At 44.2% G+C, this 17337-nt stretch overlaps 1 protein-coding gene across 1 annotated transcript in view; it reads right to left on the reverse strand.

Moving 5' to 3' along the window:
* Nucleotides 1-17337, reverse strand: part of maml1 (mastermind-like transcriptional coactivator 1) — a 94482-nt gene that overhangs the window by 28986 nt on the left and 48159 nt on the right. Inside the window, exon 2 of the mRNA XM_063053063.1 lies at nucleotides 1868-3217. Coding sequence (XP_062909133.1) covers nucleotides 1868-3217 — 1350 coding nt within the window. The remainder of the gene's footprint in view (nucleotides 1-1867; nucleotides 3218-17337) is intronic.

Genomic DNA, 17337 nt, shown 5'->3' on the forward strand with positions numbered 1-17337 from the left:
GATCAGGCAGAGAACGAAGGTGACATGAAAAACTCTTTTCCCAAATATATAGCAGGACAGTTAAGAGACAAAAGAGAAGATGCCATGGATCTTATTAAAATCTGTAAGCAAGGGAAGTGAGGATGGGTAGTGAATGGTACCTTTGTTTTAGACAAGTGCTATTCATTCACCACACCTGGTAATGGAACTTGCAAACAGACACACACACACACAACATTAGTGGAACTCTGAAAGTCAGGCAGCATCTATGAAGAGAAATAATCAACATTTCAGGCGGAGACCCTTCATCAGGTTTGGAAAAGAAGGGGACAGAGGCCAGAATAAGGTGGTTTTGGGGCGGCGGGGGTGCAGAAATACAAGCTGGCAGGTGACAGTTGAAAGGGAAGGTGAGTGGGTGAAGGGGGGGATGAATTAAGGATCCGGGAGGGGATCGGTGGAAGAGGTAAAAGGATGAAGAAAGAATCTGATAGGAATGGACAGTGGACCATGGGAGAAAGGGAAGGAGAAGGGGCACCAGGGGAGGTGATGGGTAGGTGAGAAGAGTAGAGGTGAGAGGAGAACTAGATGGGGAATGGAAAAAAATAGATGGGGAATAGTCTGGAGGGTGGATCTTAGTCAAGATGGCGCTAAATGCCAACTCCTTTGCTTGGATCTTCAGAAACAGCTCTATTTCCATCTTTAATATCTATATTTTTCCCTTTCAGGGTTCTTTTGAAGACCCTGACCTGGAGTTACACGCTGACTTAGGTTCTTTGCAGGAATGGCACCCGCGCTCGGGGTGTCACGACTGGCCATCACCCGACATGCCAAGGGCATGGCCTAGGAGTTCGGCTCACCTTTGGAGGCCTAGGATCTCAGGGCTCTGGAGACAGGTGGATCAAAGTTCGATGTCCCGACAGACCGGTGTGTTGTGAGAGCTGGAAGATCTTTGGCTATGTGCCCAGAGACCAGAGAACTTTCGGCACAGAGCTCGGAAAAAGCGGTACAATGGACTTAACATCATAAACCAGTCAGTTGTTTGTTATGTCTCCCCTCTCGCTGTGATACAGAGACACCTCTTTCTCCCTTATTAGGGAGAGAGAGAGCCTGTGGTATGCCGAATACCAGGTGAAACACGAAGTCTTTGGAGTACTACAAGTCTGTGTCTTTACTGTTGCTTTGCTCACATTTGAGTGCTTGGTGGCAGGTACCGATGCTTTTTGTTGCCGGTGGGGGAGGGAGGGGATCATTGCTTGCTGCCGCTTATGCATGGGAGGGAAGGGAGCTGCGGGGGGAGCTTTAGGGTTTTAACATTTAACCGTCATTCATTCTTTAGGGCACTCTGTTTTTGTGGATGGTTGCAAAGAAAATGCATTTCAGGATGTATATTTCTCTGACATTAAATGTACCTTTGAAACCTTTTAAAAAGAGGTTGGGGGGGGGGAAGAAATTAACAGAAATTGATAAAACTGATGGTCATGCCATCAGGTTGGAGGCTGCCCAAACAGAATATGAGGTGTTGTTCCTCCAACCTGAAAGTGGCCTCATCTTGGCAGTAGGGGAGGCCAAGGTCTGACAAGTTGGAATGGGAATGAGGTAGATGTCACTAGGCTGTAGAGATGTGGATCTGTGGAATTGATTGCCACAGATGGCTGTGGAGGTCAAGTTATTGAGTATGTTTAAAGCAGAGGATGTAGGTTCTTGATTAGAAATGGGTGTCAACGGTTACAGGAAGGCGGCAGGAGTATGGGCTGGAGGGTAAATCAGCCATGCTGAAATGGCAGAACAGACTCGACGGGCTGAATGGTCTAATTCTGCTCTAATGTCTTATAGTCTAAGCAAGACTTCAAAGGTTATTTTACAGCAGGAATGAAGATCAACATCTTACCTGGTTGTGCTGAAGATGGGGCCGGTATGACATGCCAGCCTGTGGCAGCTCTTTCTGTTTCATCACCAGCATCCTCTTCTGCTCATCGCTGAGGTGGGAAACCTGCTGCTGTTGCTGCTGCATGTATGCAAACATCGCCGTTTTGTTCTGGTTTGCTGCCACAGCCCTCTGACTGTCGGACAGCTCAAAGTGAGTCAACCGTTTAGTGTTAGCATAGCTCAGCAGTGGAGCCTGACTGCTCGCCGAGTTCTGGCCCAAGTTGTTAGGTGGTTGATTCAGCATACCCACGCGGTTCGGCTGAAGGTAGTTACCAGCAGCTTTTGCAGAGCTCTTTGGTGGCATGCTGGCCATTGAGAGTTTTGGACTGAAGTCCTGCTGGTATATGGAGGGGCTGCTGGGCTTGTCGAGGCTGAAGGGCCCACTTAAAGGACTCTGAGTGGGTGCAGCTGACCAGTTTGACACCTGGCTGGGCGAGGAGTGTTGTGCCTGTTGTTTCTGCATGAGCTGTGCTCTCTGCTTCTGATTAGCGGCCATCTGCTGGAGTTGCTGGGCATGAGACCGCTCCACGGACAACAGAACGCTGGACACAGGCCTCACACAAGCTGGAGTGGGGCCTGCAGCAGACTGTACAGCCTGGGACACTGACGGAGCCGTATTCACAGATGCCAAAGACACACTTGTAAATGAAGGCCCTGACGGAGAGGGTCTGGCTTGCGGAGATTCTGTCTGTTCATGCTCAAACGAGGAGGGAGAAAACTCCGTTTTGACAATGATGTTGTCTGACAAAGAGTTCTGATCAGACGAAGCAGGTTCAATATCCTTCTTCTCCTCAAAATCCTCATTGAAAAGGTCCTGAATATCTTGATCTGGCACAGAACGGTTCAATTCATCAAACAATTCCTGCCATTCCTGTTCATTCAAATTAATGTCAGGGAACATGTTGTTCTGGGAGAGAGAGGTGCCTGACGGGTTCACACAAGCTAAATCCAGTACAGGCTCCTGCTTAAGCTCTTTAATGAGAGTGAAACCATCAACACCATCACAGTTCCCATTTATCTGCACACTGGAATCTGGAAGACATTCCTTCTTCAAGCTGTCTAGACCTACAGGATGATTAGCAATACCTTGGACGCCATCCCCAATGGCAGATGCTTTGTCCCTTTGGTGGAGTGGAGACATTGGTGGCAAGCCATTAGATGACCCATTAACCATTAGGAGCCCTGATGCATCTTCTCCATTCAGTCGGAGCTTCTTGGTCCCTGAATAGCTGCCATCTACAAATCCGTTTTGCTGATCTCCATTCAAAGGAGAGCCGCCAGCCTGTAGTTTTCTTTTCATCCGCTCGTGCAGCTGAATTGAAGAGAGAGATAAAGTTAGATCTGTGTACTCGTGGCTTAATCTTCACTAATATCCTCAGTCATTCAGAAGAGATTCTGCAGATGCTGCAAATCCACAGCAACACACACAAAATGCTGGAGGAACTCAGCAGATCAGGCAGCACCTATAAAGAGGAATAAACAGTTGACATTTTGAGTTGAGGACAAAAGGTCAACTGTTTTTTTTTTCAGGACCTGCTGAGTTCCTACAGCATTTTGTGTGCGTTTCTCAGAAATCATTCCGTTAATTTTAAGATGTCTTGATTATTCCTGAAATTTAACTGTTTGTTCTGAACAATCTTGGCTTCAACTTTTGCCACACAACCTCTACCTGTCCATAATACGTGTTACTAGTGGATACAAACTCTTCCCATTGGCTTTTCTTTCATCCATCTGCCTATCAAAAGAGTCTCTCAAACACCCCTACTGTATCAGCGTCTACCTCCACACACGTACTTAAAAAAAAAGACTTGAGGTCTCAACTAAACTTTCCTCCAATCACCTCAAGAGATAAATGACATCATATCATGGAGATAAGTTACATCATACATCAATTACACCATAACATGGTGAAGGACGATTACAGAGAATATTTAGGCAGCTATTTCTCCAGTTTTCTTAAACTAGTGTAGGCACAATATAAATGTTAAAATATAGTATGGACTAGGTGGGCTGAATGGCCTGTTCCTGCATGACAGTGCAGGAACAGGCCATTCAGCCCACCTAGTCCATACTATATTTTGCTAGATATACAAGACCACAAGCAGAATCAGGCCATTCAGCCCATTGGGCTGTTTCGCCATTCCATCATGACTGATTTATTATCCCTCTCAACCCCATTTTCCTGACTAATCAAGGACCTATCAACCTCCACTTTAAACCTATCCAATAACTTGGCCTCCACAACTGTCTCTGGCAATTAATTCCATAGATTCACCACCCTCTGGCTAAAGAAATCCCTCATCTGTTCTAAATGGATGTTACTCTATTGTGAGGCTGTGCCCTCTGGTCCTAGACTCTCCCACTATAAGAAACATCCTCTCCACATCCACTCTATTTAGGCTTTTCAATATTCGGTAGGTTTCATCGAGATCCCCCTTCATTCATCTAGATTCCAGTGAGTACAGGCCTAGAACCAACAATCGCTCCTCATACATTAACACTCTCATTCCCAGAATCATTCTCATGAACCACCTCTGGTATTTTGTAGCTCAGACTTGGGCAACATGCAAATGTTTGTTTGTACTAAAATTGTCAGATTGCAGAACCATCTATAGAAGCCAGTGCACAGAGACACTTTTTAAAAGCAGGACAAATGACAAAGGGAAGCAAAATCAGGAAATTGCAAGACCACTTTAGTAGTCCTCTTGCACAACTGGAAATCTAGTGTCAAAAATATCATGACTTCAATAATTGAAATCATCTCGGCTGAGGTTAAACAAAACATATAACATGTTGTCCAATAATGTCAGAAATCTTTGTCTTGTACAATGTAAAATTTGTTGTGCCTCAAAAATAACAGTTAGGACAGCCCACATAGAACATGCCCTCTTCTCATTTCTATCATGAGCGCCGGTACAGGAGCCTGAAGAGACACACTCAACAGTTCAGGAATACCTTTTTCCCCTCCACCATCAAATTTCTGTGAGGTCTATGAACCCAATCTCATTGGTTCCTTCTTTTTTGCATCTTTTTGTAATTTATAGATAATCTTCATTACGCTGAAGATGGCCAAAAGCTGTTGGCAGTTTTCATTATCTCCTGTACCTGGCACCGCTGTATGTACTGTACATACAAGCAATTTTATAAACTATCTTATGTAGTTATATTTGGGATTTTTATTATCATGTTCATTATCTTGTATTTTCTTTGTGCTGCACTGGATCTGGAGTAACAAATATTTTGTTCTCCTTTACACTTGTGCACTGGAAATTACATTAATCTTGAAGGCCTCAATACTTGAAGTCTAAAATAATAACATGTAAACTGTCTTCAGTGTAGCTTCATGTAAAACATGCAAAGCTCATCCACACAAGACATTTGCACATTAAAGATGCATGGTGCCACCTATTGCTAAAGCAACGTCATAACTTGTAAACCAAAGTGCAGATATTGGAAGTGAATCAAACAGCAGCAACAAGCCGACAGAGCCATAGTCAACCTTTCAAGTTCACAGCCCCAAAAGTAATGGAAAATAAAATTAAGGTAGCAGCCACTTTAAAGTTCCAATGTCAGATGTCGGGAGACTGCTGGAGAAAATTCTTCGGGATAGGATATATGTGCATTTGGAAACCCATGGCCTAATTAGGGAGAGTCAGCGTGGCCTGATGCACATCAGGTCATGCCTTATCAACAGATATTTTCTGACAAAATGACGAGAGAGAGATTGATGAGGGTAGGGCAGTGGATGTTATGTGGCGCGTGGCCAAGTGGTTAGGGCGTTGGGCTCACAATATGAAGGTCGTGGGTTTGAGTCTTAACCACACACTGCTCCAGTCCACCCAGCTGAAAATGGGTACCAGCAAAATGCTGGGGGTTAACCTTGCGATGGACTGGCGTACTATCCGGGACGTACTCTCAGTCGCTTGACGCCACAGAAACCGGCATAAGCACTGGCCTGATGGGCCACAAAGGCTCGGGACAGACTTTAACTTCTAAGGGCAGTGGATGTTGGCTACGTGGATTTCAGTAAGGCATTTGACAAAGTCTCTCATGGGAGGCTAATCCAAAAGATTAAGATGCACAGGATCTGTAGCGAATTGGCTGTTTGAATTCAGAACCGGCTTACACATAGAAAACAGGGGGTCGTTGTTGGAGAGACTTATTCCAGCTGGGTGTCTCTAATGAGTGGAGTTCCGCAGGGATCTACGCTGGGATCTCTGCTGTTCGTGATATATGCACATAACTGACTTGGATGAAAATGTAGATGGTGGGTTAGTAAATTTGCAGATGATACCAAGATTGGAGTTGTACGTAGTGAGAAGACTGGCAAAGAATATGGCGTGACATAGATCAGTTGCAGATGTGGGCAGAGAAATGGCAGGTGAAGCTTAACCCAGATAAATGTGAGGTGTTACAGCTTGGTAAGGCAAAATGCAAGGAGTTAGTACACTGTTAAGGACAAGACCCTTAACAGTGTTGTTGAAAGTGGCTCCACTGGTTGATAAGGTGATAAAGGCAGTTTATGGAATATTTGCTTTTATCAGTCAAGGCACTGAGTTCAAAAACTCAAGAGGTTATGAGACAACTTTATAAAAATCTGGGTGCGTTACATCTGGAGAATTGCCTACAGTGGTTGCCCCACTACAGGCAGGATGTTGTAGCTTTGGACAGGGTGCAAAAGAGGTTTACCAGGATGTTGCCTGGCTTAGAGATTATGTGCTATCATGATAGACTAGATAAACTTGGGTTGTTTTCTCTGGAGCGGCGGAGGCTGAGGGGAGATCTGATAGAGATTTATAAAATTATGAGAGGCAGAGATAGAATAGACAGGGAGCATCTTTTTCCCAGGGTTGAAATGGGCATGCATTGAAGACAGAGGGGTAAGTTCAAAGGGGATGTGAGGGGTAAATTTTTTTCTCCTCCACACAGAGAGTGTTGGATGCCTGGAATGCGCTGCCTGGTATGGTGGTAAAGGCAAATACATTAGAGGCTTTTAAGAGACATTTAGATAGGCACATGGATTTAAGAAAGATGGAGGGCTATGGACAGTGTGTAGGCAGGAGGAATTAGTGTTTGGGTGTTTTTGATTTGGCTTTTAGTTGGTTTGGCACAACATGGCCTATTCCTGTGCTGTATGTTCTATAGAAGGTACAAAGGGAAATAGGAACATCACACACTAAATGCTGGAGGAACTCAGGTCAGGCAGCATCCATGGGGGGAATAAATAATCAACACTTCGGGCTGAGACCCTTCATCAGAACTGGAAAGGAAGGAACAAAAGCCAAAATCTTTGTTTCTGAACATTTTGTCCAGAATGGCTCTGACTTCTTCCCCCTTCCTTTCCAATCCTGTTGGAGGGTTTTGGGCTGAAACTTTATTCCTGTCCATAGATGCTGCCTGACTTGTTGAGTTCCTCCAGCATTTTGTGTGTTGCTTTGGATTTCCAGAATCTGCAGAATCTCATATTTATGAAAAGGGAACATCCATCTGCAGAGAGAAAACTGAATACCAAGCTCTGAAGACTGCAATGATCCCAGACAAGTGGAGCTGCTGTTCCTCCAGATTACTTTGATCTACAGCACTGTTTCAACTATGCCCAGACCATAGTGTGTATAAAAAATATAAAATAAATATATAAAAATTTCTCATTGTGAAACAAATGATCTAGTTACCTAGTGAATTAATGGTTCAGAAATCTTCGGCATATGCAGATGCCATTTTTTCTACAATATTGAATACGCTATGGAAGAGTAGTTGTTTTCCCTATAGTGTTGCAATGTATGGACTCATGCAATCTGACATTGAAATCAAGCTTGTTTTGACTCCATTTCCCTTTATTGGAACATGTTGCCTACTTTTAAATGCCAAGCATGCATTTTTTGTGCACAATAGCAGTGTATCTTCAGAAGTTGGATTATCTGTGCAGAGAACTAAAGTTACACAGTGCAACATTAAATCCATGTAGAGAAATATCTGATAGTAGTTCACAAAATTATGAGAGGAACAGAGAGGGCGAATCTGCAGCAGCGGCCTGCAGCCATTAGCACGCGCCTCAGCGCTGAACCTTGCTCTCTGGCTGTGGCCTGCTATCACCGGGTTCCTAGATTGGCTTCACTTGCCTCAGTGCTGAACCTGGTTCTGCAGCTATGTCCTGCTGCCACGGGCTTCCTGGACCAATTGCACTGCTGAACTGGATCCGTGGCTGTGGACTTACTTTCAGGGACTCTGCGGTCCACATGCTTGTTTGTTGCTTTTTTAAAAATTGTTTGCACAATTTGTTCTTACATTTTCGCACAATGGATTGCCTTTGTGGTGTGGCATTTCTTGTGGATTCTATTGTTTCTTTATTTTGCAAGAAGATGAATCTCAAGGTTGTATATGGTATACACACTTTGACAATAAATGTACTTCGAGCTTTACTCCCAGTGCAAATATCCATTTTAGCTTTCAGGGATAAGGGGTAGTGGATATCAGAGGAAGAACATTATTCTAAAGGGTAGCCAGAAGGTTTGGTGGAGGTAGGTACTCTGACAACATTTAACAATTTGTTTAAGCTCTGGCATCGCCAAGGCACTGAGGCTGTGGACCAAGTGCTGGTGAGTCGGATTAGTACTGAAGGTACCTAGGGAGCTGCTCCCAAGGCTAACGTTCAGTCCTTGGACAACAAGCTGTGCAAACTGAGGGCCAGAATCTCCTGTCAGCGGGAAAGAAAGGAATGTAACATTTTGTGCTTCGTGGGGACAGAGGAGATACCGGATCATACCATTGAGCCCTCTGATTTTGCCCTGTGGACAGGTCTAAAACCCTCTCTGGGAAGAGTAAGGCAGGTGGGATCTGCTTCCTGGTCAATAGTGCTTGGTGCGAGCCCTGGAATGCGCATGCGCTCAAATCCTTTTGTTCCCCGGATCTGAATACCTTATGCTTCTGTGTAGACCTTTCTGGCTGCTGAGGGAGTTGACGGCTGTTATTATCAAAGCTGTGTATATTCTGCCGCAGGCTGATACTGACCTGGCTCTCACAGAACTGTACGAGACCATCGGCACCATGGAGACTGCACACCCAGAGGCTGCCTTCATTGTCACCGGTGACTTTAATAGAGCGTCACTGTCTAAAGTCTTGCTGAAGTTTTGTCAACACATCCAGGTGAGCACATGGGGAGAAAGCATACTGGACCACTGCTACTCTCCCTTCTGCAATGCTTACAAAGTGCTCCTCCCGCTGCCATTTGAAAAATCGGATCACTCCTCCATCCTGCTTCTGCCAATGTACAAGCAGAAGCTGAAAGAAGAGGCAGCCATAGTTAAAACCATCCACTGTTGGTCTGACCAATCAGTCTCCATGCTACAGGACTGTTTTGATGACGTCAACTGGGAAGTCTTTCATGAAGAGGATGTCTCCGAGCTCACGGAAGGGATCACGAACTTCATCTGGAAATGCATTGAGGATGTTGTCCCCAAGAAATTGGTCAGGGTCTATCCAAACAGAAACCCTGGATCAACAGTTCTGTGTGAGCAGCACTTACTGCATGACACAGAGCTTACGTTGCTGGCAACCAATAGGACCTCAAGAAATGCAGCTACGAACTGCACAAAATCATCAAGGCAGCAAAATAACAATAGAAGGACAAGATCCAGACACAACTCTCCACCAACAACACACGCAGCTTATGGCAAGGTCTGCACACCATTGCAGACTTCAAAGCTAAACACAGTGGTGCAGCCAACATATCTGCCTCTCTCCCAGATAAGCTAAATCTTTTTTTATGTTCAGTTTGATATCCTCAACACTGAGCCCGAGGAGAGCTGCTGAAGTGACCTGCACCTTGGTCATCTCTGAGGCTGAGGTACACAGGTGTTTCCAATGAGTGGGCAGTCGCAAGGCTGTGGGACTGGACGGCATCCCAGGGTGGGTACTCAGGATGTGTGCAGCACAACTGGTAGGTATGTCTACAGACATTTTTAATCTCTCCCTCGCCAAGTGTACAGTGCCCTCCTGCTTCAAAATACCCACCATTGTCCCTGCACCTAATAAGACCAAGGTAACATGTCTGAACGACTGGCATCCTGTCACACTCACCACAATAATAAGCAAATGCTTTGAGAGGCTGGTAAAGGTCTACATCTGCAGTATGCTACCACCCATACTGGACCCCTTACAATTCGCCTATCGACACCACCAACTGACAGGTGATGTAATAGCCACAGCTTACACATCTGGAGAAGAAGGATGCTTATGTGAGAATGCTGTCCTTGGACTACAGTTCAGCATTCAACACCATAATTCCATCCAGGCTTGACAAGAAGCTCAGAGGCCTCGGCCTTCACCCTGCCTTATGCAGCTGGATCCTGGACTTCCTGTCAGATTGCCGGCAGGTGGTAAGAGTGGGCTCCCTCACCTCTGCCCCTCCAACACAGGTGCCCCTCAGGGCTGTATCATAAGCTCCCTCCTTTACTCTCTGTATACCCGTAACTGTGTTGCCACCCACAGCTCCAATCTGCTAATTAAATTTGCTGACGATACTACATTGATTGGCCTAATTTCAAATAATAATGAGGCAGCCTACAGAGAAGAAGTAATCACTTTGACACAGTGGTGTCAAGAAAAACAACTTCTCCCTCAATGTCCCAAACACAAAGGAGCTGGTTGTGGACTACAAGAGGAATGAAGACAAGCTAACTCCTATCGACATCGATGGATCTGGGGTTGAGGCCTTGGCAAATACATCACCGAGGATCTCACGTGATCTACATACCGTCTGTGTGGTGAAAAAAGCACAATAGCACCTCTTTCAACTTAGACGGTTGATGAAGTTTGGTATGGCCCCCCAAATCCTAAAATTTTCTACAGGGGCACAATTGAGAGCATCCTGACTGGCTGCATCACTGCCTGGTATGGGAACTGTACCTCCCTTAATCGCAGGACTCTGCAGAGAGTGGTGCAGACAGCCCAGCATATCTGTAGGTATGAACTTCCCACTATTCAGGACATTTACAAAGACAGGTGTGCAAAAAGAGCCGGAAGGATCATTGGGGACTCGAGTCACCCCAACCACAAACTGTTCCAGCTGCTACCATCCGAGAAATGGTACCGCAGCATAAAAGCCAGGACCAACAGGCTCCGGGACAGCTTCTTCCACCAGGCCATCAGAATGATTAATTCATGCTGATATAATTGTAGTACTATGTTGTATTGACTGTCCTGTTGTATATACTATTTATTACAAATTACACATTTAGACGGAGACTTAACAAAGATTTTTACTCCTCATGTACGTGAAGGATGTAAGTAATAAATGCAATTCAGTACCTGATTGTCAGCATGGATGTGGTGAAGCACTGGGATTATTTCCATACTGTTCGATGAAGACCCAAGCAAACAATCCTAAGATCCCTTCATTCTAAAGTCAACTGAGCCACTTGCACACACAATAACGTTGAAAAAGGTTGTTAAAGCTGAACAGTGGTACAAGCAGGGAAAATACCGCTTTATGTCATTTATGCATCACTAGATGGCACTAAATACTATGTCACAACATTGGATACTACAGCAAACATTCACTCCTTTAGCCACCATGGCTACCATCTACAGGACCAACTTCCAGTACATGTGACAAATAAAACCAATCTTTCTTTATCATCTGCAGGGTAAACTGCAGGTACTTTACAAGACTCCCTCCCCACCTCCACCTCCAAACACACCATTTCCTCATCTCTACCAGTGTATGAATAAAGGGGGCAGGCACATGGGAGCACTACACTTAAGCCAAAATTTCTGACTTGACCGTATATTGTTCACCATTCATCTTATCAGGGTGGCACGGCAGAGTACCAGCCGGTACGACACTTTACACTATCAATGACTGAGGTTTGATTCTTGCCGCCATCTGTAAGCAGCTTGCATGTTCTCCTCATGGCCACGTATGTTTTCTCTGGGTGCTCCACTTTCCTCCCACATTCCAAAGGTGTATGGGGTTAGGTTTAGTGAGTTGTGGGCATGCTCCATTGGCACTGGAAGTGGGGCGACACGTCATGGCCTGAAAAGATGTTAGGCTGAAGGGTCTGTATCTTTGCTCTACAACTCTATTTGGAAAAGCAGGGTTTGATGGCTTGGTGAGAGTAAACCCTGTCACACTAACTTGACTGATCCTTTTGTTGAGAACAAAGGTGGTTGTTTAGTGTAGGGTGGTAGACATTGTAAAGCACATGACAAGATCCACATGAAAGGCTATCCAGAATTACAGGGGCAAGTTAGCTTATTGGATTCAAAACTGGTTTAGTGACAGGAGGCAATGGGTGTTGGCAAGGGATGCTTTTCTCAGAATCGAGTTTATTATCATTGACATATGTCATGAAATGTGTTGTTTTATGGCAGCAGTACAGTACAATATAGAAAAATATTATAAATTACAATAAGTATATAAAAATTAAATAAGTAGCACAAAGAGTAAAAACAGTGAGGTAGTGTTCTGATTAGAAGTCAGATGTGAGGTGCAGATCCTTATTGCAGACATGTATTAATAACTTCGATGTGAATGCAGGAGGTGTGAAAAGTTAAGCCTGCATATGACACAGAAGTTGATGGCAATGTGGATATTGAAGAATTTATCGAAGGTGATAGCAGGTCAGATGGAAAATTAGGTGAGCATTGGCAGATGGAGTTTGGGAAGTCAGAGGTAGGATACATAGAGTAACTACCTAATGCAACACCGGCATCAGCCTACCCGCTATCAAGGACATGTGTACAGAAAGGTGCTGGAAAAGGGCCAGTAACATCATGAAGGATCTCACCCACCCTGCTCATGGCTTTTGTCCCACTCCCATCAGCAGCATCCACACCAACATCACCAGACTCAATAACAGTGACTTTCCCCAAACATCAAGGTTGATCAACACCTTCACCCACTAACTCACCCCTCCATAGCCCCAAGCACCAGTATATCATTTCCTATTGTCACCTTTGGTACCAACACTCCTGTGCCTAGTGTTACTTCAGGGATATACAATCAATCTGTGTACACACATTATCTTATGTATTTATATTTATTGTGTTTTATTTAAACTGTGTTCTTTATCTTACTGCCTTGGATCCAGAGTAACAATTATTTCATTCTCCTTTACACCTGTGTACTGGAAATTACATTAAACAGTCTTGAATCAAAATGGTAGAAGTGCTAATGAATGCTGATGAACAGAGGGTTCAAATCCAGAATTCTCTCACAGTATAGATCGGGGAAGGAAGTAGATGACACGTTTGGCTCCATGGGTTAGGGCACAGTATACAAGAGCTGGGACATGGTGTTGCACTTTTACAAAACACATTTGGAGTACTGTGTGCCGTTCTGGTCACTATAGGAAAAATGAGATTCACCAGAATGTTACCCAGATAGGAGGGCTTTAGTCCTGGGGAGCGATTAGAGGGGTGGTTTCCCTCTTTCCCTTAAGAGGAGGTTGAGGGATGACCTGACACAGGTACATAAAATTATAAGAGGCATGGATAGGGTAGATGGTCAGAACCTAGAATGGTAGTGATATCAAAAGCATGAGTTTAAGGGGTTTTATGGGGATTTTTTTCATTTACCCAACATAGATATGTGCAACACTCCCACAAATTAGATACAATCACTATGACACTTAGATAGACCTTAAAAAGGTGAATGGACCTAATGCAGGCAAATAGGATTGGGGTAGGTGGAAGAAAAAGGTCACCATTAAAGTAGTGGGCTGCAGAGCCATTACATTTCTGAATGGACCATGAACATTACCTCACTTTCTGCACTATTGATTAATTTTAAAAATGTCTTATACTTTACTGCCACTGCAAGACAATAAATTTCATGACATAGAACTATAGCACAGTACAGGCCCTTCAGCCCACGATATTGTGCTGACCTTTTAATCTACTTTAGGTCAATCTAACTCCTCCGTCCCACACAGCCCCTCATTCTTCTATCATCTAAGCGCATAAGATTTTCTTAAATGTCCTTGTTCCACCATTCTCTGTGTACTCATCCTTGAAATGCCCCTAGATTTTCCCTCCAATCACCTTAAAATTATATCCCTTGTATTAACTATTTCCACCCTGGGGAGGAAGTCTCTAGCTGTCCACTCGATCTTTGCCTCTTATCTTGTACACCTCTATCAAGTCACCTCTCATCCTCTTTCACTCCAGAGTAAAGTCCTACCTCGCTCAATCTATGTACACAAAATATGCTCTCTAATCCAGGAAGCATCCTGGCAAATATCCTCTGCACCCTCTCTAAAGCCTCCACATCCTTCCTATAATGAGATGACCAGAGCTGAACACAATATTCCAAGTGTGGACTAGCCAGGATTTTATAAAGCTGCAATATTATCTCACTGCACTTGAACTCAATCCCCTGACTAATGAAGGCCGACACACCATGTCAATGATAATGAACCTGATTCTGATTCTACTCTCATTGTCTGCTTTGTCAAGAGGTCGTTCCAGAGAAATGGAAAATGGCCCATTTTTCACAGGGTTTCACTGTAGACCTTCACTGTCAAGGACAGTGCTTCATTGTGGGAGGTGTTTGGAAGAAATCCTTGTTTTGTACATGTTGAATCCAAAGCTAATTCTGCACTGAATTTCAGTCAATGAGTCAACCACATGAAGCATGATCTTCCAATGTGACCTATGCTCCAGAACCAAGGTGACCCAGGCCAAAATGCTTCCTCATTTGTACTGTAGATTAGCTTCACACTTGCAGTAAGCACAGTGGAAGTAAGGTGCAGCATTTCAGCAAAATATAATTATAACCCTCACACGATTTATAAAGATGTACTCAAGGATATGGATTACTATGCAATTCTCCAGCATTACTCTGGGTGGCAAAGTAGTGCAGCGGCAAGTGTAGCGCTTTACAGTGCCAGTGACCTGCGCCCAAATCCTGCTGCTGTCTGTAAGGAGTTTGTACGTTCTGCTTATGACTGCGTTTTTCCTCCAAGTTCTCTGGTTTCCTCCCGCATTTCAAAGACATGTGGGTTAGTAGGTTAATTAGTTTAAGGTGGGGCAAAGTTAAGATGGCGCTAAACAGCAACTTCTTTGCTTGCATCTTTATTTCTACTTTTAATATCCCCTCCCCCATTTTCAGGGTGTTGGGAGGGGGGGGGGTTCGTTTGACCCTGACTTGGAGTTACACCATCTTGGGATCTTCGCAGGATGGGGCCCGCTCTCAGGGCCTCACGACCGGCCACTTTTTGATACCCCAAGGACACAGCCTGGAAGACAAGTGTGCCTTTAGGGTTCCAGGATCCTCCGGCTTTGGGGACATGCTGACTCTACGCCAGTGCCCCTGACTGAAGCTGCACCTTTTTGGTGCTGACTCTCCAGGCTCAGAGCTTGAAAAAAGCAAAGCAACAGACTTTTAACATTGTCAATCAGCCAGTTGTTTGATATGTCTCCCCTCTCACTGTGAAATAGGTACAAGGAATATAAGAGGAACAGACATAATGGACTGCCAACAACTTCTTCCCAGGGTGGCAATGACCAATGTCACAGGACATGCATTTAAGATGAGTGGAGAAAAGTTTAAGGGAGACGTCAGAGATAGGTATATCTTTTTTTTTAAAAGACAGTGGTAGGTGTTTAAAACATCCTCCCGGGGTGGCAGAGACTATACAATGGGAACATTAAAAGACTCAGACATGCACATGGATGAAAGAAAAATGGGCTGTGTAGGAGGGAAGGATTAGTTTGATGACAGAGTAGGTTTACATAGGTCACATACATATATAAACCTGTTCGATGTTCTACTCTGGCTAGGGACATAATGATTAGGTGAGCACAACATTGTGGGCTGAAGGGTCTGCACTGTGCTATGCACACTGTTATTTCACAGTTGAAGCTTGCCGGGAAATTACTCCCAAACATTTGCTATTGGTTGGTTTTCAGGGGTAATTCCCTCAGCACCTCAGCTCTGATGGCACAAGATCGGGAAAATTGGCTACAACTGGAGCCAGCACCTTTATTCTCCAAGTTCTGGTTAAGAGGAAATTGAACAAGAACTTGGGTTTGAATTATTGAATAATTAACATGATCAATAGCAATACTAGGTAGCTACTTGCCCCTTCACATCTGCTCCACCATCAAGACCGTAATCACCTTGCTTTATCATAAAATCAAAGTTCAAATTTAATTCATTATCAAAGTACATATGTCACCATATACTATCTTGAGATTAATTTTCTTATGGGCATTCACAATAAAACAAATGAAAAACACTAAAATCTACGAAAAACCATATACAAAGAGGGAGAAAATCAGTGTGCAAAAGACAACAAACTCTGCACATACGAAAAAGCAAAATAATAATAATAGGTTTATTCATTCATTATGTGCCGTGTGGTATGATGTGGGCCATCATGGTCTTGACCATGATTGTTCTTGGCATTTTTTCTACAAAAGTGGATTGCCATTGCCTTCCTCTGGCCAGTGTCTTTACAAGACGGGTGACCCCAGCCATTATCAATACTCCTCAGAGATTGTCTGCCTGGCGTCAGTGGTCGCATAACCAGGACTTGTGATCTGCACCAGCTGCTCATACGACCATCCACCACCTGCTCCCATGGCTTCACATGACCCTGGTAGGGGGCTAAGCAGGTGCTACACCCTGCCCAAGGGTGACCTGCAGGCTAGTGGAGGGAAGGAGTGCCTTACACTTCCTTTGGTAGAGATGCATCTCCACCCCACCACCCAACTAATAGTCAAATAAGTAATAAATAATATTCAGAACAGGAGTTGCAGAGTCCTTGAAAGTAAGTCCATAGGTTCATTGTCAAGGTGAGTGAAGTTCTTTACGCTGCTTCAAGAGCCTGATGGTTAAGGAGTAATAACTGTTCTTGTACCTGGTACTGTGGGTCCTGAGGCTTCTGTACCTTTTTCCTGATGGCAGCTGAGCCCTGAATATACTCAGCAACTGAGCACTGTGGGAAGAAGAGACCAAAAAATCTACAAGGCTCTGAGGAAACTAATGCCAAATTCTTCTCTTTTATACCAGAGGCATCAAACATGGCACAGAAGGACATCTTATCCATGCCACTAATACATACAAGCAATCCTGTTAGCCTAGTTCTGCATCGTCAGCCCTGCAAGCTTGTCGCGAATGCCCAGAAAATTTCCTTTTAAAAATCACTGGTCATTTTTTTTTTTAAGCCCTTTCTAAAGCAGTTTAAGGTCATTAGAAAAGATTAGCTTTATTTATCACATGTACAATGAAATGCACTGTTTACATCAAGGATGTGTTGGGGGCAGCCCACAAGTGTCACCACGCTTCCAGTGCCAACACAGGATGCCAACAACTTACTAATCCTGACCTGTATGTCTTTGGAAAGAGAGAGGAAACTAGAACACCCAGAAGAAACCCATACTAACGCAAACCCTTTGCAGACAGTGGCAGGAATTGAACCATAATCA

The sequence above is a fragment of the Mobula hypostoma genome, chromosome 7, assembly GCF_963921235.1.
Source record: "Mobula hypostoma chromosome 7, sMobHyp1.1, whole genome shotgun sequence".
Classification (NCBI taxonomy): Eukaryota; Metazoa; Chordata; class Chondrichthyes; order Myliobatiformes; family Myliobatidae; genus Mobula; species Mobula hypostoma.